General features: G+C 43.9%; 1 protein-coding gene across 1 annotated transcript; it reads right to left on the bottom strand.

Annotated features, from left to right (window-relative positions):
• Window positions 1–540: 540 nt before the first annotated feature.
• On the bottom strand, window positions 541–7,649 carry LOC105234350 (zinc finger protein 397-like). The gene is made up of 4 exons (XM_034660082.1): window positions 6,681–7,649; window positions 5,473–5,927; window positions 5,242–5,353; window positions 541–1,402 (listed from the first exon to the last, which is right to left on the bottom strand). Exons 2-4 carry the CDS (start codon window positions 5,869–5,871, stop codon window positions 579–581), a joined length of 1,335 nt encoding a protein of 444 aa, XP_034515973.1. The 5' UTR covers window positions 5,872–5,927; window positions 6,681–7,649; the 3' UTR covers window positions 541–578.
• Between the last annotated feature and the right edge of the window lie 12,583 nt (window positions 7,650–20,232).

Here is a 20,232-nt window from a genome sequence, read left to right on the forward strand (position 1 = left end):
CTGATCTTTCCTATCTACACAAATCGTTCATCCCAGATTACACAGTGGTTTTCGTATTCACAATGTTTTCAGCATAGATAATTGATAGGCTGATGTCTTTTATCAAGTTAACCTAAAATTCAGGATTTTTTTTATGTAGATGAGATGTTAACTCTAAATTCACACTTCAGATAAGATCCTTACTCTAACTCCAAAGAAAATAGGGGGGAGAAGAAGGGAGGGGAGAGGAACAGCAGCCGTCTCTACGACCTCCGAGTACATATCCATGGATCACTGAGGGTTCCTGAGCCCTTGCTTCAGAGAAGGAAGTTTGAGAATGTGGAAGGACATGCTTGTTTGGTAAGCTGTCAGGTGATCACCCGTCTCAGCCTCCAGAAGTATTTTCAAATGACTGTTGGAAGTGCACTGGTGATCACAGAATTCCCCACATCCCTGTACTTTCAGGAATGCGTGCCAATGAACAATCACCAGGGCTTCTCTCCAGTGTGGATCCGCTGATGTACAATGAGGTGTGAGCTCCGCCGGAAAGCTTTCCCACACACGTCACACTCATAGGGCTTCTCTCCAGTGTGGATTCTTCAGTGTCCCAGAAGATGTGAGCTGTAACTGAATGCTTTCCCGCACACATCACACTCATAAGGCCTCTCTCCACTGTGGATGCGCTGGTGTCCCACCAGAGCTGAGCTGTGACTGAAGGCCTTCCCACACTCGTCACACTCATAGGGTTTCTCCCCACTGTGGATTCTCTGGTGATGGAAGAGGCCTGAGCTCTGGCTGAAGCTTTTCCCACACTCACTGCACTGGTACGGCTTCTCTCCAGTGTGAACTCTCTGATGCTGAATCAGATGTGAGCTCAGACAGAAAGCCTTCCCGCAGTCGCTGCACTGGTACGGCTTCTCTCCTGTGTGGGTCCTTTGGTGTCGAACAAGGCCTGAGCTATAGTGAAAAGCTTTCCCACACTCATTGCATTGGAAAGGTTTTTCTCCAGTGTGGGTCCTCTGATGCTGAACAAGGTGTGAACTGTAATAAAAGGCTTTTCCACACTCATCACACTGATAGGGTTTTAACCGGTTATGGCTTCTCTGATGGTCAATAAGTTGTGAGCTCTGGATGAAAGTTTTGCCGCACACGTTACATGAATAGGGTCTTTCTCCAGTGTGGATTCTTTTATGTCTAATGAGGCTTGAGTTTTGAGTGAATCTTCTCCCACATTCATCACACTTATATCTTCTCTCAGTTGAAGTGTTTCTTTGATATCCTTTTATCCATCCTTCATGTTCTTGGGTTTCTCCACATTCAGGGACCTTTCCGTTCATTTGGCCAGATGACTTTTTTGAAGATTCCATATCTATAGTTAACCCCTGCTTTTGAATCAGTTCTCCTTTCTCAATTCCCACATCATCTGAAACAAAAAGGAAAGACATCAAATATCAATGAAATATACAGGAAATAAGATTAAACACATATATTAGAAGCACACAGCTTAACTATACCAGCAAAATAGTTTGACAACACTTGAGGAAGAAAGCAGGAGATTACAAAGGAAGGGAGGGCTAGCAGTGTCTGGACTGGCAGGGCAGGATTTGGGCAGAGTGGAGACAAGTCAAGGAGGAGTAAATCAACAGCAGAAGAAAAGATCTGAGACGAGAACAGGTTCTGAGGGAAGGACAGAGCAGAGTAGAGAGAGATGAAGGAACAGGACTGTGGGAGGAGCAGAAAGGAAGCCACAGGGGCCAGTGCTGATGTGGAACCATGAAGCAGTTCTGTGCAGACGGCTCTGAAGGCCTCTGGGAGAACTGAAAAACGAGCGGCCAGAGCACAGAAAAGTACCCTATTTCCAAATACGCGGAACAAGGAGATCAGAGTCTAGACACACGGGGCACAGAAGGATGTTATGTAGGGACAGATAGAAACTGATTTGGCCCCAAAGACACCACTACTCTTCTTGCTAATGAGAACCTGGGAATCTGTCAAGCCTGAAGCTACACTCTGTGGATCGTTGAGACTTCCCAGGCAAATGGTCATGAACACAGAGGAGGGTCTTTAACAGACCCAGACTCCGGTCTGTCCTGACCTAAGGAAAGCATGTTCCCATAATTCCCCTGCCTGTCTACAGAGGTGCCTCTGAGCAGGGCAACACCCCCACTCCTCCAGGATAGGCAACATGGCCACTTCGTCAATGGTCAACAGTTTCTGGAAAAAAATGAGCTTGTCCCACTCAAGGCGTATTCTCCCTGAAATAATCCCATTTTAGGACCCAGAGTGAAGGGCAGAATTTGTAACCAAGTAGGAATAATGCAGGGAAAAGCAATATGCTTTTAAATGGGGGGGGTGGCGATGGGAGGAAAGACAAGTATGGGGACAGCTGAAGATCCAGGAGGCAGTATATGTCAGACCTAACCCTAGGCAGAGGCACGGGCCGACTGCCAAAACGGGTCGGCTAAGGATACTCTGGGAGGAAAGGGGGAAGGAGCCATGGCCAAAGAGCAGATGGGAGCTCTCTGAGTGTGGATGAGGGAACAGTTCACTGGCACCCCACCTGAGGAAAGTGACAGCCCCCCTGGGTGTCAGGGCTCCCACTGTATGAAGGTGGAGCTCAGAAGCAATGCTGCCCAGAGTGGGAGGAGCCTTTCCCCAGGCCTCCTTTTAAGACTGGGGCCTGTAATAGTTCCTTACCAGATCACCCTGCCACACTGGTGAGAAAGTTCTCCTGTTACTGATTACGTAAGGTTATCTTAAAGTTTGAGGCCCTTTACATTTTTATGTTACAGCTACCTTAGACACATCCATGTGCAGGATTCAAAGGAAAATCACACAAAGTACACATTTATGTAAGAACATAGTCTTTTAGGGGCACCAGGGTGGCTCAGTCAGTTGAGTGTCCGACTCTTGATTTAGGCTCAGGTCATGAACTCGGGGTTGTGAGACTGAGTCCTGCATTGGGCCCTGCTCAGTGCAGAGTCCGCTTGGGATTCTCTCTCTCCCTCTGCCCCTCCCCCTGCTCGTGTGTTCGCAAGTCCTCTCTCTAAATAAATAAAATCTTTAAAAAAGAAGAAAGAACACAGTCTTTTACAGCCATTAGTAAATAAAAAATGTACTGTAGGATGGGATCCAAAACATCACTGCACATGTAACAGAACTAAAATTCGTATCAGCATGAAAAGAAAATTTAGGGATTATTATTAAAAAAACATCATAGCATAGAAACATAATTTCTAACTGACTAAAAAAGGTTGGGGAAGGGGCTCCCGGCTGGCTCGGCCAGTAGAGCATGTGACTCTTGATCTCAGGGTCGTGAGTTCAAGCCCCACGTTGAGCATAGACATTACTTAAATAAATAAAAATTTATAAAAAAAAAAAAAAGGTTGGGGAAGATGGTGTAGTTCTAGTCAGGATGGCACAGCGAGTTCATACTCTAGCTCCAAATACGCGGAGTGACAGAATAAGAGTTAATCTGTAACATCTGTGCTAAAAAACAAGACAAACCACTCTGTGGACCAGAAAGGAAACAGAACCACAGAAGGGTAGCTACAGTTGCAACCGTGGGCCTGCTGGGCTCCAGAGAGGGGCAGAGACGGTGGCCCACAGGAAAACGGGGAGTCTGGGTGGGACCCCCAGGCACACACACACACGAGCATGTGGAGGCTCTGCGACCAAGAAACCCATTAGCCGCCTGGAAACCTGTGATGGCACTGATGGTGTGTGTGGTCACTGGAGGCCTGGTGGGTGTGGGGGCAGAGGGAACACAGACAGCTCAGCAAGGAAGGGGGGAATGTAAAGCACATCAGAAAGAACTCAATTTGAGCCCAGAGATGAAAATTTCAAAGCATGTGAACAGAATGCTAAGAAAGATGATTAACAAAATCACCACCTGGAACATGAATTCAATCCAGATGAAATTATTCTTATCAAAAAGCCTGAAAAGATGAACGATACCTAAAAGAGATAAGTGAGGACATGGTGTCCATGGCACATAAACATGGAATTATGAAATAAAAATGAAACAAGAAAAGATTACATTAAAACTGAATAAAAATTTTAGAAGTGGATCAACTGGGGGGCGCCTGGGTGGCTCAGTCGTTAAGCGTCTGCCTTCGGCTCAGGGCATGATCCCGGCGTTATGGGATCGAGCCCCACATTGGGCTCCTCTGCTATGAGCCTGCTTCTTCCTCTCCCACTCCCCCTGCTTGTGTTCCCTCTCTCCCTGGCTGTCTCTCTGTCAAATAAATAAATAAAATCTTAAAAAAAAAAAAAGTGGATCAATTGGAGACAGAATAGACTGGAACGTAACAGGACCTCACTGGGCTGTACCACAGAGACAAAGACATAAAGGATATGAAGTACTTCAGCGAAATGAACAGACTGATAAATAGGGTTTTTTAAAAAAAGATTTTATTTATTTATTTGACAGAGAGATATTTAGATATTGAATGAACTTCAATAAGAGTGAACCCAGAGGAAAGGTGTTGCCCAGTGAATGATGCCTTAACTTATAAAGTACATCAGGAATTTAAAAAACTTACTATGAAAGAAAAAAACTGATTTCACATTTTAAAGAGAAACTGGTTTCTATGAATAACCAACTATAATCTAGGGTGCCTAGGGTTAATAGAGTCTAGTTCCTCAGTTATAGGAAAATTTTATTTTATTAATTTATTTATCCTAGTTACAGGAAAATTTTAAAAAGCCCATGAAAATAATGGAATCTGAATTCCTCTGATTCTCATAGAACCCAGAGGTAGGTCTCATACACGTTGAAAGTTGAAGATGTCCTGACTCCTTACCTGTACGCGAAAAACCCTTGTGTTCTGGCGCCTGACCACCTTCTCTCTGCTCTTCTGCCTTTCTCTCCATGCTCCAGTCACACTGGCTTTCTTTCAAACCCACCTCTCTCCCACCTGCTTTTGCACATGCTTTTAGACCTACGTTGCTTTCCCCCCACAACTCACCTGGCTGATGTCTGCTCTACTCTTGGGATTTGGCTCCCATGTTACTTCCACAAAAAAGCCTTCTCTGCCTACCTTCTTCTTCCCCCATATACAATCTGTTATGGTACGTTTACTTTGTAAGCTCCACGGAAACAAGTTCACTATACCCAGTGCCTTGCATGGTGCCTGGCACAGAGTAAGTATTCAATATATATGTGTTCAATGATGAATGATTCTAAGGTCTCCAGGGGAGCCACATGACCCAAGTGTCAACACTAACCACAGTCCTGGTGTTGAAGGACCTGAGACTCACCCTTAAGTGGGATCTCCATGGGTTGAGGCTGGAGACACGTTGCTTCCTTAGCTGGATCCAGAGGCTCCGATGTCTCAGAAAGCACCTCCTGTGCACAGGTCTGGGTTGAAACCTGAGAACAAGCAGGGCATCTGAAGGGCCCACAGTGTACATGATCCCAAGAGCCCATAAAGGAATGGCCTGGATGCCCACTCCCAACCATCCCTTCATTAAGCACAGGTCCCTTTCTACCTGCTGGCCTGGTTCATCCAATTCCTTCTCCAGGTCTTCCAGCATAGCCACGGCCTCCTCCCCGCTCTCCGGGTGATGTTCTTGCACCCAGGCCTGCAGCTCCTTGGGCAGGATGGTCAGGAACTGCTCCAGCACCAGCAAGTCCAACATCTGCTCCTTGCTGCGTATCTCAGGCCTTAACCATTCACAGCAGAACACCCAGAGCTGGCTCAAGGCCTCACGGGGTCCAGGAGTCTCCTTGTAGCAGAACTGCCGGAAGCGCTGGCGGAATAACTCCTGGCTGTTTGGGCTGCTCCACTGTGGGTCAGATCCCTGAACCTTGGCAGGACATTTTTTGTTGTTTACTCTGAAGAGCCCCTCTGGCTCTTCAGGAGCCCATGGAAGGAACACTGCAGCCATTCCAGCTCCAATGGTCAGCGAGGACGACGACAAGTATTATCTTTCAGGGCACACTCCTAAGGTTATAGAAGCCACAGTTAAAAATGAAGCATCAAACTTTACATCAGAATCAGGGGATGTACTGTATGGTGATTAACATAATATAATAAAATAAAATTAATTAAAAAAAAAAAAGAAGCCACAGTTAAAAAGACACATACACACTGATTAAATCTTTGCACTTACTAAGTCTAATGTTTCTGTTTCAGAAGAGCAACAAGGCTTGACCTGAATTAGAAAAGTATGTCTAAGCTAATTCAAACCCTTTTCTAAGTAGAAGGAATGTTTGTCAAGAAAGAGCATTTTTCATAATACTGAGAACATTGTTGGACCCCTGCTTTCCAAAAATTACACCAAAACAATCCATTGACAAGGCCAAGCTGAATTTATTCGTACGAATGCTAGCACTCCCGTGACAGAGTCTAGCAGCATCTCCCAGGGCGGAGGGCAAAGTCAGGGTATGTATGAGGTTTCAGGGGTTTAAGGCAGATCTCTCAAAGCAGAATAAGGATTGGGGAAGGATCATGACGCTATAGTTTAGAACCGATGGACTTAACAAGATGTAGGTTTTCAGCCGAGGGTTTCAAAAAGTCTGGATCCTATCCATTTAAAGTGGGAGTCTCATATTCATTCAGGTGGATTTTTTGGGGGGTAATTTATTGAAGCAAATATGATTATTTGCAACTCTATCTTCCAGGGCAAGAATTTCCTGGAATAGTTATGTTGATAAAGATAGTGGAATAGTGTAGACAAATGAATAGTAAAGTCACCTTAACCTAGGTAGGTAGTACGCGGTGTGGGTGTAGATGGTTTCGGTCTCCCATGGAATAGCAGACGTAAGCAGGGCCTGTTTAAACGTGGACCCCCATCAGCATGGGGAGCTGTGGTGAAGGTCATGGGCTGTGGACTCCGGACAACCTAGGCTTGAATCTTGTCATGTTCTCTTATGTGTTGTGGCTTAACCTCTCTAAACTGCTATTTCCCCCGCTGCAAAAACCTTACCTTTTTTTTTTTTAAATGTATTATTCTGAAATAATTTTGAATTTAAAGAAAATTTCTCCAAATGGTGCAGACAAGTCCCTATACCCTTCGCTCAGCTTCCCCTAGCGTTAACATCTTACTTAAATAACCGCAGCACAGGAACAAGACCAGGAAATTAACTGGTTAACTAAACCTTCTACGTGGGGTTGTCCTGAGAGTAACTCCGAAGGCATTAGATTCAGAGCTCGCCCCTGCTAAGATCTCAGTACAGGTTGCCGTTCTCGCCGTGACCTCGTCATCTGGGCGCTGGCTTCGGGGCCCTGCCTCGGTTTCCCGGCACAGAACTCAGGACCACGCACGCAGGCTCCTCCCGCGTCTTCTGTGCGCCTCGCACCTGCTACCCGCTCGGTATCCTTGCAACACACATCCACTTCCCGGGTCCCAAGGATTCGGCGAGGGGATTCTGGAGCGGACTTGCAGAAAGCCAGCTTCAGGAACCATTCAGAATGAAGGACAAGGGGACTCGCAGCAGTTCACATCTTCCGAAGAACGAGGCAGTCCGGCGACAGAGCCAGCCATTCCCCCTGTCTCCGCACCGACCGGCAAGCGCAGCGGTCCGGACTCGGGAAGCTCTGGCTGTCCGCCCGCACGCCGCAGGGGCCGGGATCCCGGGGGAGGCCCGCACACACGCCGCCGGGGCAGCCGGGAGGGGGTCCCGGGCCGCGGCAGAGGTGCGCCCGCCAATCCCGACCGGCCGGCGCCGCTTCCGGGGGAGACGAGGGACCCTGGCGCGCTGGGGGCGGGGAGCCGGGGCGCTGCACGTGGAGCCGACCGGCCGTCGGGACGCGAGGGGCGGGGGCCGCGTGGGTGTCGTCCTCGTCGCCCCCCCTGGGGGAGAAAGGGGATCGCGCGCCGCCTCGCGCCGTCACCGCGGACACCCCTGCCCGGAGGCGAAGCTGAGGTCCGCCGTGCTGGGCGCTGCGCCGAGCGTCCCGCTCCCAGCGCAGAACCAGCGAGCCCGCTCGAGCCCGCACGGCGCGCACACGGAGACCACCGCGCGCAGCGAAAGTGGCGTCATTTCTGGGTTTGCTGTATGTCCTGAAACTTCACGGCAGAAGTGCTGCATGACCCTTCGCATGCGTACAGTGAACTGAGTGCCCAGTGGTGTAGTGCGGCTGGGAGCGGCTCGGAACCGGTGTCCGCGCCACGAACGTGGTTCTCGGCCTAGGCTTGCAGTCCAGGGCTTCACGGCTTCTGCTGTGGAGTCGGGCGGACTTGCTCCTGGAATCCCGAGTTCCCCGATTATGAGCTGAACTCTTCCGAAGTCGTTTCTTCTACAAATCGGAAGGGACAGTACTTCGTAGACGTGTTCTGATGAATTAGGAAATGCCGCATTGCTGTTTCAACGCTTAGGAACTTGATAGTTTCGTACGGGCTACAGTAAAAGCCACTTAGTAACTGGATTTCTTACCTTAGTCTAGGCAGTGAGCCCCTTGAGGCTATCCTCTTCATTTTTGTATTACTGAGCTGTGTCTTTTGCAGAGGCGTAATTCATTTGTTCCAGGGTTGTTACTCCTGGGTGAGTGGTGCAGAAAAGGGTAGAGACATTACAAAAAGTTTAAGAGAATTGAAATCCCAGGTAGAGAACAGGGTACTGGGAAAAGCGGTTTATACAAGAAGCTTCTACTCTGGAAGTTCTTTAAGTTGGTGGGTGGAGTGGGAAGCAGAGAACAACTGATGCACTTTGCTAACTTACGGGACTAGCAGAGAACCTGCCTGAAGGGTAACTAATGAACAAGACTTCAGTGTCGAGGAGCACATAGATGACCTGCGACAAAGCAGATCCCCCTGTAAGAACAGAGATAGACTAGAAAGGTAGTTATGACTGAACTGAAGACTGATGGGAGAAGAGTGAGGTTGGCGTTGAGGGTTCTTGCAGAGTTTGAGAGATGTGAGAACGAGAATCTGCTGTGGTGGGGCAGGGGCTCAGGTTAGAGAAGGAAAGGTAGGACATCTCTGACTTTATCTTTCAGCTCCTTTAAATCCTCTGTGCTGTCCTGAGCCACTTGCTCCAAGACAGATGTCCTTTAGCAGGATTTGATTGCTTTTCTTTGATTTTGCTTTCTTCCTCTTAAATTCTGCTTTCTTATCTGGTACCCAGGCTGTCCTCACCAAAGGTATAAGTATTATTTCTGGAATATCATCAGCATCTGGATGGCAGGGATCTATCTTATCTTTCTTTGTATTTTCTGTTGAGTTGTAGTAAATGATTAGGAAGTATGTTTTTAGTTGGTTGGTTGGTATTAAAGCCTGAATAATTTAAGGACATTGTGGAAGGAAAATCTGTATAGCTTTACAAAAGCATTAATTAAGCCTAAGATTTTATTTTGTGGTGTTCTAATGACGTCTTAGACAAAATGAGGGTACTTGACAGTTGTATCAGGGAAATGTTAAATTTTCCCTGCCTTACGAATTCTCCCAGAAGACTCAGAGGAATCTTCCTGAACCAGAGCTCTATTCAAGATCAGGATGACTAAGGAGTTGAAGACTCTAGCAAACTTGATCCCTAAGATACAGTCTGCAAAAGCCAAATAACCTCTATTAGTAAAAGAACGGGGCCAGACTAGGGTGCAAGAATCCTGGCAGTAGTGGAATAAGTCTGTTGACCAGAACTTCTGCCAGTGCTTCAGGTAGTAACGTTAGAAGGAATTGAATGTCTGGGCCCAAAAATCTCTGAGCTGACTCTAGGAACGTTGCTGTTAGTGACTGAGGTCCAAGATATACATCAAGGAGCAGATTATAAAGGTGCTGGAGCAGTTCTTGACCATCCTGTCCAAAGAACTCTAGGCCTGTGTGCATGAGAAGCATCCATATTGTGGAGGAAGTGAGCGTGCTGGGAAGCTTTAGGGAAAGTCTGATGATCTGGGATACTGGGTGAGAAAAGAGTTGCAATCTGGGTAGGACAGTTGAGGATGGTGGGGAGGGGACAGGGATGCAAAATAGTAATGAGTGGATGATTACTGAGCTAAAAGCTTCCCTGTGGTTCCAAGTCTGTCTCACTCCTTGCTACCCGCTTTCCTATGCTTGAAGACTAGATGGGCTTCTGGTTCCTAGGTCTCCTGTTCTGTGTCCCTTGGTTAAACTACTTGTGATTCATAAATTCTATTTCCAACTCCCAGTGTGGTTCCCTCAAAAGCTCAACTGTATCTAATTTTCTCCAGGTGCCAGCCTGTTGCCTTTGACAGATAATGTTTTTAAAGAGAATAGTGGGCCATAGGTCTTGGAGTTTCCAACTCTTGGCTTATGGAAACACAGCTTTGCTGTCAATCTTAGAGATTCAGTCCCCTACCAGAAGGGGGTAAGAAGCACAATTTACCTTGAAGTCACCTTTGGTCAGACCATCTTTCCAGAGTACTTCTCTTGACCCCCATTTTGTATTTGTCAAAGGTGTAGTAAAGAATTTAAAACCAGATACTTTTACCCTGGTCTGGGGAGGTCAGTGAAGGTTTCCTGGGAGTCACTGAACTTTAAATGGACAGTGGGCCTTAGAATAGACAGGGAAGGAGAATCATATGGGGAGGAAGAATTTGGAAAATTGAGTGGTCTGTACAGGTCTTCCATAAAATTCACGAAAGTGTAACAAACATTTACATAATAGACTCATCAGCCTTAATGAGAGTTATCGAATCAGCAGAAAACAGTAAAAACTTGTTGAAATGGGGGAACTGGACTCCCTCACTGGCTTAATAACTTTTAGCACCCCAGCCTTAAGGTGCTTGTGACTCATCAAATGAGAAACAGAGACATGGATCCTTGGAATCTCTTGTGCTGTCTTGAAATGTTGAGGATCTTCTGTATTTAGTAAATTCCCAAATGACTGAATTTGTCTCCACCCTTCTTAGTAAAAACTCTGTCCATGACTTGTTTCAGGATCAGCTTCAGTATTAATTGGACTTTCCTGATGGTTTCTATTTGACTGTTTCTTCTTCTTTTTCAGATATCTATTGGATCGTATCATCCATGGCCATTGTCCCGAGTTTCTCCAGTCCACTGTCTCTCCCTCCTCAGTCCCTCACATAATGTTGCATTAACCTATGGTGATGGATTTACTCTAACACTTCATAGCCCTTGCTAATTCACTACTATTTCTGTTCATTCAGCTTCCAATTCCACATTTTCTTTGATTCTTTTATTTATTTTTATTTTATTTTTATTTTTTTAAAAAGATTTTATTTATTTATTCGACAGAGATAGAGACAGCCAGCGAGAGAGGGAACACAAGCAGGGGGAGTGGGAGAGGAAGAAGCAGGCTCATAGCGGAGGAGCCTGATGTGGGGCTCGATCCCATAACGCCGGGATCATGCCCTGAGCCGAAGGCAGACGCTTAACCACTGTGCCACCCAGGCGCCCCTCCTTTTAATTCTTATCATTCTTTTCTCATCTTTATAATGAGTAGAATAATCTAGTAAAGAGGAAATAGGATTTGGAATCAGAGTATCTGGTACTGGAGTCTGTGATTTACCATACATCTTAGGGACAGTGCTCCAGCAGAGAACTCTAAAGCTTCCTAGTGTGCTCATTTCCTCTTCATATTTATTGCTGTGTAACAAATTACCCCCATCTTAAACATCCCTATGGTTTCTGTGGGTCAGGAATTTGAAGTGGCTTAGTAGAATGTTCTGGTTCCAGGTTTCTCAAGAGGTAGTGGTCAAGATGTTGGCTGGGCTGCAGTCATCTGAAGAAAGCTGAGGATTGGCTTTCAAGTTACTTCCCTCACATGGCTCTTGGCAGGATGCCTGAGTGTCCTCACAGTGCGGCAGCTGGTTTCTCCCAAAATGAGTAATCCAAAACATCAAGGACGCTGTAGTGCTTTCTGTGACCTAGTTTCTACCACCACTCCCATCATATTCTGAATTTTGGAAGTATGTCACTAGGTCCAGCCAAAATTCAAGGCGAGGGAAATTAGGCTTCATCTTTTGGATGGGGTTGTGTCAAAGAGGTCATGGTTATGTTTTACATCACCACAGGCTAGTTACTTAATCTCTGTGAGCTTCTGTTTCTTCACCTCTGAACGGAGGACAAAAATAATACCTACCTTACAGGAATGAGTTGTGAGGTTAAATGAAAGTATCTTTTGAAAGTATTTTATATACATTGTAACTCTCTAATGCTCTCATAATTTTCAGAGTAATCATTGCCAAAGATCTACTGTTCTCATCTGTGTCCTGGATCTCTACTGTGTTAGTGTTCTCTCTCTTGAGCTGACCCTGTTGAACTGTGGTTGATTTAGGTTGACCCACAGTATATAAACTGGAACATGCTTAAATCATCCTTTGCTCTTTCCCTTAGGTGTCTGTCTCAGATAAGAAGTTTTATCTGTGCAGTCGGTTTACTTTAGGTGACAAAGTAGTACCAATAAGAAGTTTGCTCTAAAGAAGCAAATATTTAGGGGCTCAGCCATTAAGCGTCTGCCTTCGGCTCAGGTCATGATCCCAGGGTCATGGGATCGAGCCCCCCATCGGGCTCCCTGCTTGGCGGGAAGCCTGCTTCTCCCTCTCACACTCCCCTCTTTGTGTTCCCTCTCTCACTGTCTCTGTCAAATAAATAAATAAAAAATCTTTAAAAAAAATAAAGAAGCAAATATTTAGAGAAATACACATAGGCAGTATTAGCTACATAATCTGCAGGACTAGTGTAAAATGAAAATGTGGGGCCCTTTGTTCAAAAAGCAGAAAAAATGTATTGTTAAAGGTATTAAAATATAAAGCCTGTTTATCCCTTACCATGGGCTCTCTCATGACTCATCATTGAGTTTTTGTTATTTAATGTCATTTAAAGTAAACAAAGATAAAAATTTTAAATTATGGAATTTTGCTGTTCACCTTTATACTGTACAAGTTTTTTTTTTTTTTTTTTAAAGATTTTGTTTATTTATTCGACAGAGATGGAGACAGCCAGCGAGAGAGGGAACACAAGCAGGGGGAGTGGGAGAGGAAGAAGCAGGCTCATAGCGGAGGAGCCCGATGTGGGGCTCGATCCCATAACGCCGGGATCACGCCCTGAGCCAAAGGCAGACGCCTAACCGCTGTGCCACCCAGGCGCCCCTATACTGTACAAGTTTTAAATGCAAATATAACAGCATTAGGAATCACCAAATTATACACAATTCATATTTTGTGGTTCCTATGTGCATATGTATTTCAGATCAGTGGAAATGCTGTACAGGGTGACTTACCACTTCTTGACAGGTATACATTCTGTCAACTCTACCATTAGCTGCTGAGGACTAAGGAGAAAGAAAAAGGTGGCAGTGTGTTGGTCTCTTCCCTTTCGCTTCTGTGATCATCTCCAGTAAGTGGCTGCCCAGCAGAGGGAAGTAACACAAGTAAGAACATGGTGGGTTCCTCGTTTCTGTTTCTTAGACCCTGCCATTTGCCAGCTTTCTGAGTTATGAGCAAGTTCTGGTTCCAGCAAGAAAGTATGGTCTCACCTGGCTGTTAGCACCCCAGCTTACACAGGTGCAGATATAACATGCCTAGCTTGTACATGTAGGGGCAGGAAATTTTCTCTTTGTCCCTTCTAGGTTCTTTGGCTGGTCTATTAATTAAATTTACCTAAGACAGATTAACAGGAGAAAAGCAAATTTAATTATGTACATACAGGAGTCCCAAAGATATGAGACTCATGGGCAATTTAGGCAATTGAGGTTTATATGCCATCCTGAGCCAAGGAATGGAGAGGGGCCGGGGACTTCAAAGGGGAGGAGGAAAATTCACAGGATGATGAGAGGAGATGTTTGGTGATCAGATGTTTGCCATGGCATGCAGTTAAGTCTTTCAGATAAAAATGTTATGTCTGTGGGGTGCCTGGGTGGCTCAGCCGTTAAGGGTCTGCCTTTGGCTCAGGTCATGATCCCAGGGTCCTGGGATGGAGCCCCCCATCCAGCTCCCTGCTCAGCGGGAAGCCTGCTTCTCCCTCTCACACCCCCCTTGCTTGTGTTCCCTCTCTCACTGTCTCTGTCAAATAAATAAAATCTTAAAAAAAAAAGTTATGTCTGGTAATAGCTCTTTTTCTGGTACAGACCCCCTATCTAAATTATTTTAAGTAGTTAATGGAGAGGTACATGTTTTTCCTGAGCCTTCTGGGTCTTCATTGCCTTCAGCTCAACATAATCCACAAGCCAAAGCAGTGTACGTTGGGGCAGCCTATTCTGCTCCCCTTCATAGTTAGAGACTCACTGAACTCCCAAGAATCATGGATCCACTGGAATTTTGTGCTCATTGGGGATTACAAATGCTATACGTGAATGGGAGGGCAAGACATACCCTCTGCTCAGGTGCATGCGTTATTGTCCTGTCCTTCACATATAAAACACAAGCTCAAAGATAAAATTTAGAATCTCAAGACTGTACCAATGGTATTAAACCAAGCTCAGGACCTTCCGAAAAGCAGGACCCCTCTGAGCCCTAGGGTCCTGTGTTACTGCATAGGTAACACATCTTGGAAGCTGGTGCTGCACATCTGGCAGACTCAGTGGGGAGACTTCCAAGGAAGGCAATTGTGAAGAAGTCTTCCAACAGACAGGTGATAAATGTAGGAAAAATTTCCCCTGGAATTTAAATCTTTAAACACAGGAGAAACCATACTGGATAAAAACTTAAAATTGTGGTGAGTGTGGGAAAGCCTTTATTCAGCATTCCTCACTTTCTGGACATCAGAGACCTCACTCACTCTGGGGAGAAATTTTATCACTGTAGTAAGTGTGAGAAAACCTCTATTCAATGCTCTCATCTTTTCGGTCACCTGAAAATCCATGCTGGAGTGAAGGCCTATAAATGTAAAGAATGTGAGAAAGCTTCCAGTGCAACCACTGGCCTTATTCATTAATAGAGAATTTGCACAGGAGAGAAACCCTATGAATGTAATAAATGTGGAAGAGGTTTCCAGGAGAGTTCACCTCCAGTAAGGCCTCAGACTGCTCCTGTGGATGAGAAGTTCTAATAATGGGCTACCTATTTAGGCAAATTCATTAAGAATTCAGGCCTCTTTCAACAGATAATATGTTTTGGAAAAGGATGCTATGGGAAGAAGCATGAGAAAGAAGCATGTCCTCCAGACACGGCAAATTTTTTCCAATGTCATACCCTTGTATACAGATGATCCCTTAAAATAGCCGTTTCTATGGAATCTGACTTACTCATGAGCGCTGAGTAATGTACAGAATTGTTGAATCATGTTATATGATTTTTTAAAAAAAGCTTTTTCTAGCCAAACCCTCATAAACATTCTTTGCAGTGTGCGAAACACCAATAGTTTAAAGGTATAACCATGGTCTCTGGATGAATAACTGTTGGCCTGGAGAATCCTGCATCTTTACCTCATAACATTATAACTGCTGACAAGTTATTTAACTTTTTATGCCCAGAATTTTTTCAATAAAATGTGGATAACAACTACTATTTACCAAGGATATTATGAAGATAAAAGAAGGTAACAAGGCATTTTGAATATATATATTCTTGTGCTGATATAAGAAAGTTGTTTTACTCTGCCAAATCAAAAAAGACCAAAATAAAGAGTATGACTATGAGAAGAGAAATAAGAATAAAATACATACTAAAATCTCACAAATACCGCCTGAGAAACAATTAAAATTGTTTCCATAATATGAACCAAAATCTTTTCCCAAAGCATAGATTATAGAATGTTTGTTACTATGCTTTTATAAAACTTGCAGATTCAGAAGACACAAACTTTACTGTCTTTGCAACCAAATATTTTTTCTTTTAAAAATGGGGAGTATCAGTGCTTTCAGATGGGAAAAAGGAGCTATAATATTTTAAGACTTTTTTAGTTTCAGGAGACAAAAGTTGGGTCTATAAGAAGTTACATCTGAAACTGAGAAACCTTGCACTGATATGAAAAAAATAAAGGAGGAATCATTTTTAAATCCAATTTTGTTATACACCATGAATTAAAAATTCTATGTTATCATCATTATTATTAATTGAAAAGTTAATGACGTGAATAGTAAGATTTGGAAAAATAGATTTCATGTCAGGATGAGTCCATTTCAAGATGCTGATACTTAAAAAGTAGTTCTCGGGGAGGGGAAAATATAGTTCTCCATATTTTTTTATTCAGATATAATGGACATCAAACACTGTGTAAGTTTAGGGTACACAACATCGATCTGATACACTTATATATTGCAATATGATTAACATTAGCTAACACCTCCATCATGGCACATAATTATTTTTTGTGATGACAAATTTAAGATCTAATCTCTCAGCAACTTTCAAGTATATAATATAGTACTGTTAACTACAATCACAATGCTTATTAGATTCCCAGAACTTATTAATTTCTAACTGCAAGTTTGTAGCCTTGACTGTCTTCCCAATTCGTCCACTTTGAGCTGGTAACCACCATTCTACTCATTTTTACAAGTCAGCTTTTTAAAATTCCACATACAGGGGCGCCTGGGTGGCACAGCGGTTGGGCATCTGCCTTCGGCTCAGGGCGTGATCCCGGCGTTATGGGATCGAGCCCCACATCAGGCTCTTCTGCTATGAGCCTGCTTCTTCCTCTCCCACTCCCCCTGCTTGTGTTCCCTCTCTCGCTGGCTGTCTCTATCTCTGTCAAATAAATAAATAAAATCTTAAAAAAAAAATTCCACATACAAGTGGTACGATACAATGTGTGTTTGACTTACCTCACTTAATACAGTGCTCTCAAGTTCCATCCATGTTGTCACAGATGGCATGATTTCCTTCTTTCTCATGGCTGAATAATATTCCATTGTACTCTATTTATTCATCCATCAGTGGACACTTAAGTTGTTTCCACATCTTGGCTATTGTGAATAATACAATAAACATGGGAATGTAGATATCTTTTTGATACCATTTTCATTTATTTCCTTCAGATATACATATATAGAAGTGGGACTGCTGGACCATATGAGAGTTCTATTTTAAGTTTTTGAGAAACCTCCATACTGTTTTCCATAGTGTCTGCACCAATTTACTTTCCCACCGACCATGCATAAGGGTCTCTTTTCTCCACATCCTCACCAACACTTGTTACTTCTTGTCTTTTTGCAAAATACCAGTCGTTCTGACTGGTGTGAGGTAATATTTCATTGTGGTTTTGATTTGCATTTCCCTGATGATTTGTATCTCTTGGCCATCTGTACGTCTTCTCTAGAAAAATGTCTATTTACCTCCTCTGCTTGTGTTCTATTTATTTATTTTATTTAAGTAAGCTCCATTCCCAGTGTGAAGCTGGAACTCATGACCCTGAGAATCAAGAGTTGCATGCTGTACTGACTGAGCCAGCTAGGTGCCCTGCCTGCGTTTTAACTGGATTGTTTTTGTTGTTGTTACTAAGTTGTATGAGTTATTTATATGTTTTGTCTTTTTTATTTTTTAATTTTAACTTTTTCATTTTTAAAAAAAGGCTTTATTTATTTGACAGAGAGAGCACGAGCAGGGGGAGCAGCAGAGGGAGAAGCAGGCTCCCCGCTGAGCAGGGAGCCTGATGTGGGTGGGGCTTAATCCCAGGATCCCAGGATGATGACCTCAGCCAAAGGCAGATGCTTAACCAACTGAACCACACAGGCGCCCCTATATTTTGTCTTTTTTTAAAACAATGTTTTTTTAAGTAGGCTCCACACCCAGCATGGGGCCTATACTCACAACCGTGAGATCGAGACCTGAGCTGAGATCAAGAGTCAGACACTCAACTGACTGAGCCACCCAGGAACCCTGAGTTCTTTATATATTTTGGATATTAACCTCTTATTTGATAGATGGTTTGCAGATATTTTCTCCCATCCTATAGGTACAGAGTTGGGGGGGTGAGGTGGGCAAGGAAAGAGATGAATAAAGCAACTATCAAAAAGGGATTTGGACTGAACAATGAGAATAACAATGGGTATCAAAAGTGGAAGAAAGTGAAAATAAGAAAGTCTGGGGATGGCAGTAGAAAATAACAGAGAAAAATTACTTTTTTAAAAGATTTCTTTTATTTTGAGAGAGAGTGTTGGGGGTAGGGTGGGATGGGGTGGGTGAGGGCAGAGAAGAGGAAGAGGGGGAGAAGCAGACTCCCCTGCTGAGCGCAGAGGCCAACACAGGGCTTGATCCCAGGACACTGAGACCATGACCTGAGCTGAAATCAAGATTTGGGTGCTCAACCAAGTCACCCAGGTGCCCCTAAATAATTTGTTTTTAATTGTAGTCGGAACAGATAAAAATGCACTGAAATTAGAGGGAATGGGGGCAATGAAGAAACAATACCGAAGAGAGCTATGATATTTTAGAATCATTTTTGACTTTTTAACTAAAGACAGCAGGAACTAAAGGAAAAACCAAACAAACAGGGTTAGACGAGTCTGAAAGATTAGGTAGCTGATGTAGCTTCCGTTATAGGGCACAGTAAAGAGGTACAAAATGGCTTTAAATGATCCGTGAAATTCAAAAAAGGTCACTTTAAGACAAAAGATTAAGTTCTACTTTACAGGCCACGTACTAAATGTACAGTAGAGGTTAGGCCATGGTATTACATATGATGAAAATAAAATAGGTTTAAATAAAGATAAATTTTATTTTATGAGAGCAGGAAGTTAGGACTGCTGGTGTACCACTTCCTCCTGCGGCTGACAACAGGGAAGTCAGCATTCTGTTATTCTGTATCATGTCCTTTGTTAGTGCTATCCAAGCAGGAATTCCATACTTGAAAGGATAGGTGTTCAGCATGGTGTTCCCATGTTTCAGGTGTTCCTAATGCTTTTCAACCTGGATAGCTAGCAGAACTTTCAACCACCCTCTCTCACCTTGCTCATGAATGGCCTGGAATTCTAGATGTTTAATGGGCTGCAATAGTTGGTGGCTTCTGTGCTGCTTGGTGAGGAAATTCTGAATGCACTCCCATTCCACACGTACTGGCTACAACCTGGAAACAATTAAGATACAGTCGGGTTTGTGAAAGACTCAATGAGTGAACTAGAGTTAATGTCTTAGAATGACACTTTAGGGGACAATTCTCAGGGCATAGAGAAAAAATGGACACACCGTCTGTTCCACCTTCAAGAACTAAAAAACAAACTGGAAAGCATGAGAGAATGAGAAAGGCTGACACTAACTCATCTAGCCTGGCTGAGTGGAGACTGAAGCTCTACAACCTTGCTCCCATGGCTGTACGGATGCTTCTCCCTCGCTAGATGTTCATTCATTTAATCACACCTGCTATCCTGTTTCATCAAGCACACTCTCCAGACCCCCCACAGGATTGCTGCCTTCTCCGTTCTTTGGCTGATCCTCTAACATTTAGACCTGGAGCTCCTGGGCAGGATAATCTGGAACTGCTCCTTGCTGCGGCATCAACCACTGACTGCAAAGTTCCTAGAGCTGGTTCAGAGCCTCCCAGGGCCCAGGTGTCTCTTGGTAACAGAACTGCCTCAAGTTATGACCAGCAGCTACCTCTTGGTTGTGGGAGTTCTTTCTGCACAGCCTACATTCTTGGCTCCAGGTGTAGCTCTCCTGTCCCTTTGAGATTTAACAGCGAAGGCTGACTCCATTATTGGCTCTGTTTGAATAAACTTACTTCCCAGATATCTGCTTCAAGGAAAAAAAAAAAAAACTAATTTGTAATGGAAAATGTCTATTATCTGTACGTGGTCCTCTCTAGAGGAAGATGTTGTATAGAATTCACTGCTACCAGATCAATTAAGCACTTGTTGGCCACCTAACATGGCATAGAAAATATCTGATTCTCATGAACAGTTCATAGCAATGGTATTCATCTTCAAGGTATTTATTCTCAGGCACCTTTTTCTAAGAGAATTTGATTTTCTAAAAGAATACACTCCAAAATGTCATTTCAACCTCTAAAGATAAAATGGGCAGCAAGATAGGGAATTGTGTTCTCTAAGATGATTGGCACTAGTCATAATTTGTTACTTAGTCATGAATTTAGCATGTCAATTAATGTTAAGTACTTGGCAATCAATTTAAATTGCAAATAGCTCTTCAGCTGTAATGCTGAATCTCTGACAGATGAATGAGTTAAAGTTAGCACTGACACTCTCTAGACCACAGTTTCATTGCTGTGATGAAACTAGCAGCCTATCTACAAAACAAGCCAACTAACTATACTTCATATGGGCTCAAACAAGCCAGACAACAGGGACCTGGGGCTGTGCCACAAGTGCCCTGTCAAATAGAACAGATACAGACATATAGTTAAGGCATTCATGTTGTTTAGGGAGTCAGTTGGAAAATGGAAAATTCCTACATAACAATGATGTGTGTGTGTGTGTGTGTGTGTGTGTGTATC

Source organism: Ailuropoda melanoleuca, chromosome 5, assembly GCF_002007445.2.
Source record: "Ailuropoda melanoleuca isolate Jingjing chromosome 5, ASM200744v2, whole genome shotgun sequence".
NCBI classification, from domain to species: domain Eukaryota; kingdom Metazoa; phylum Chordata; class Mammalia; order Carnivora; family Ursidae; genus Ailuropoda; species Ailuropoda melanoleuca.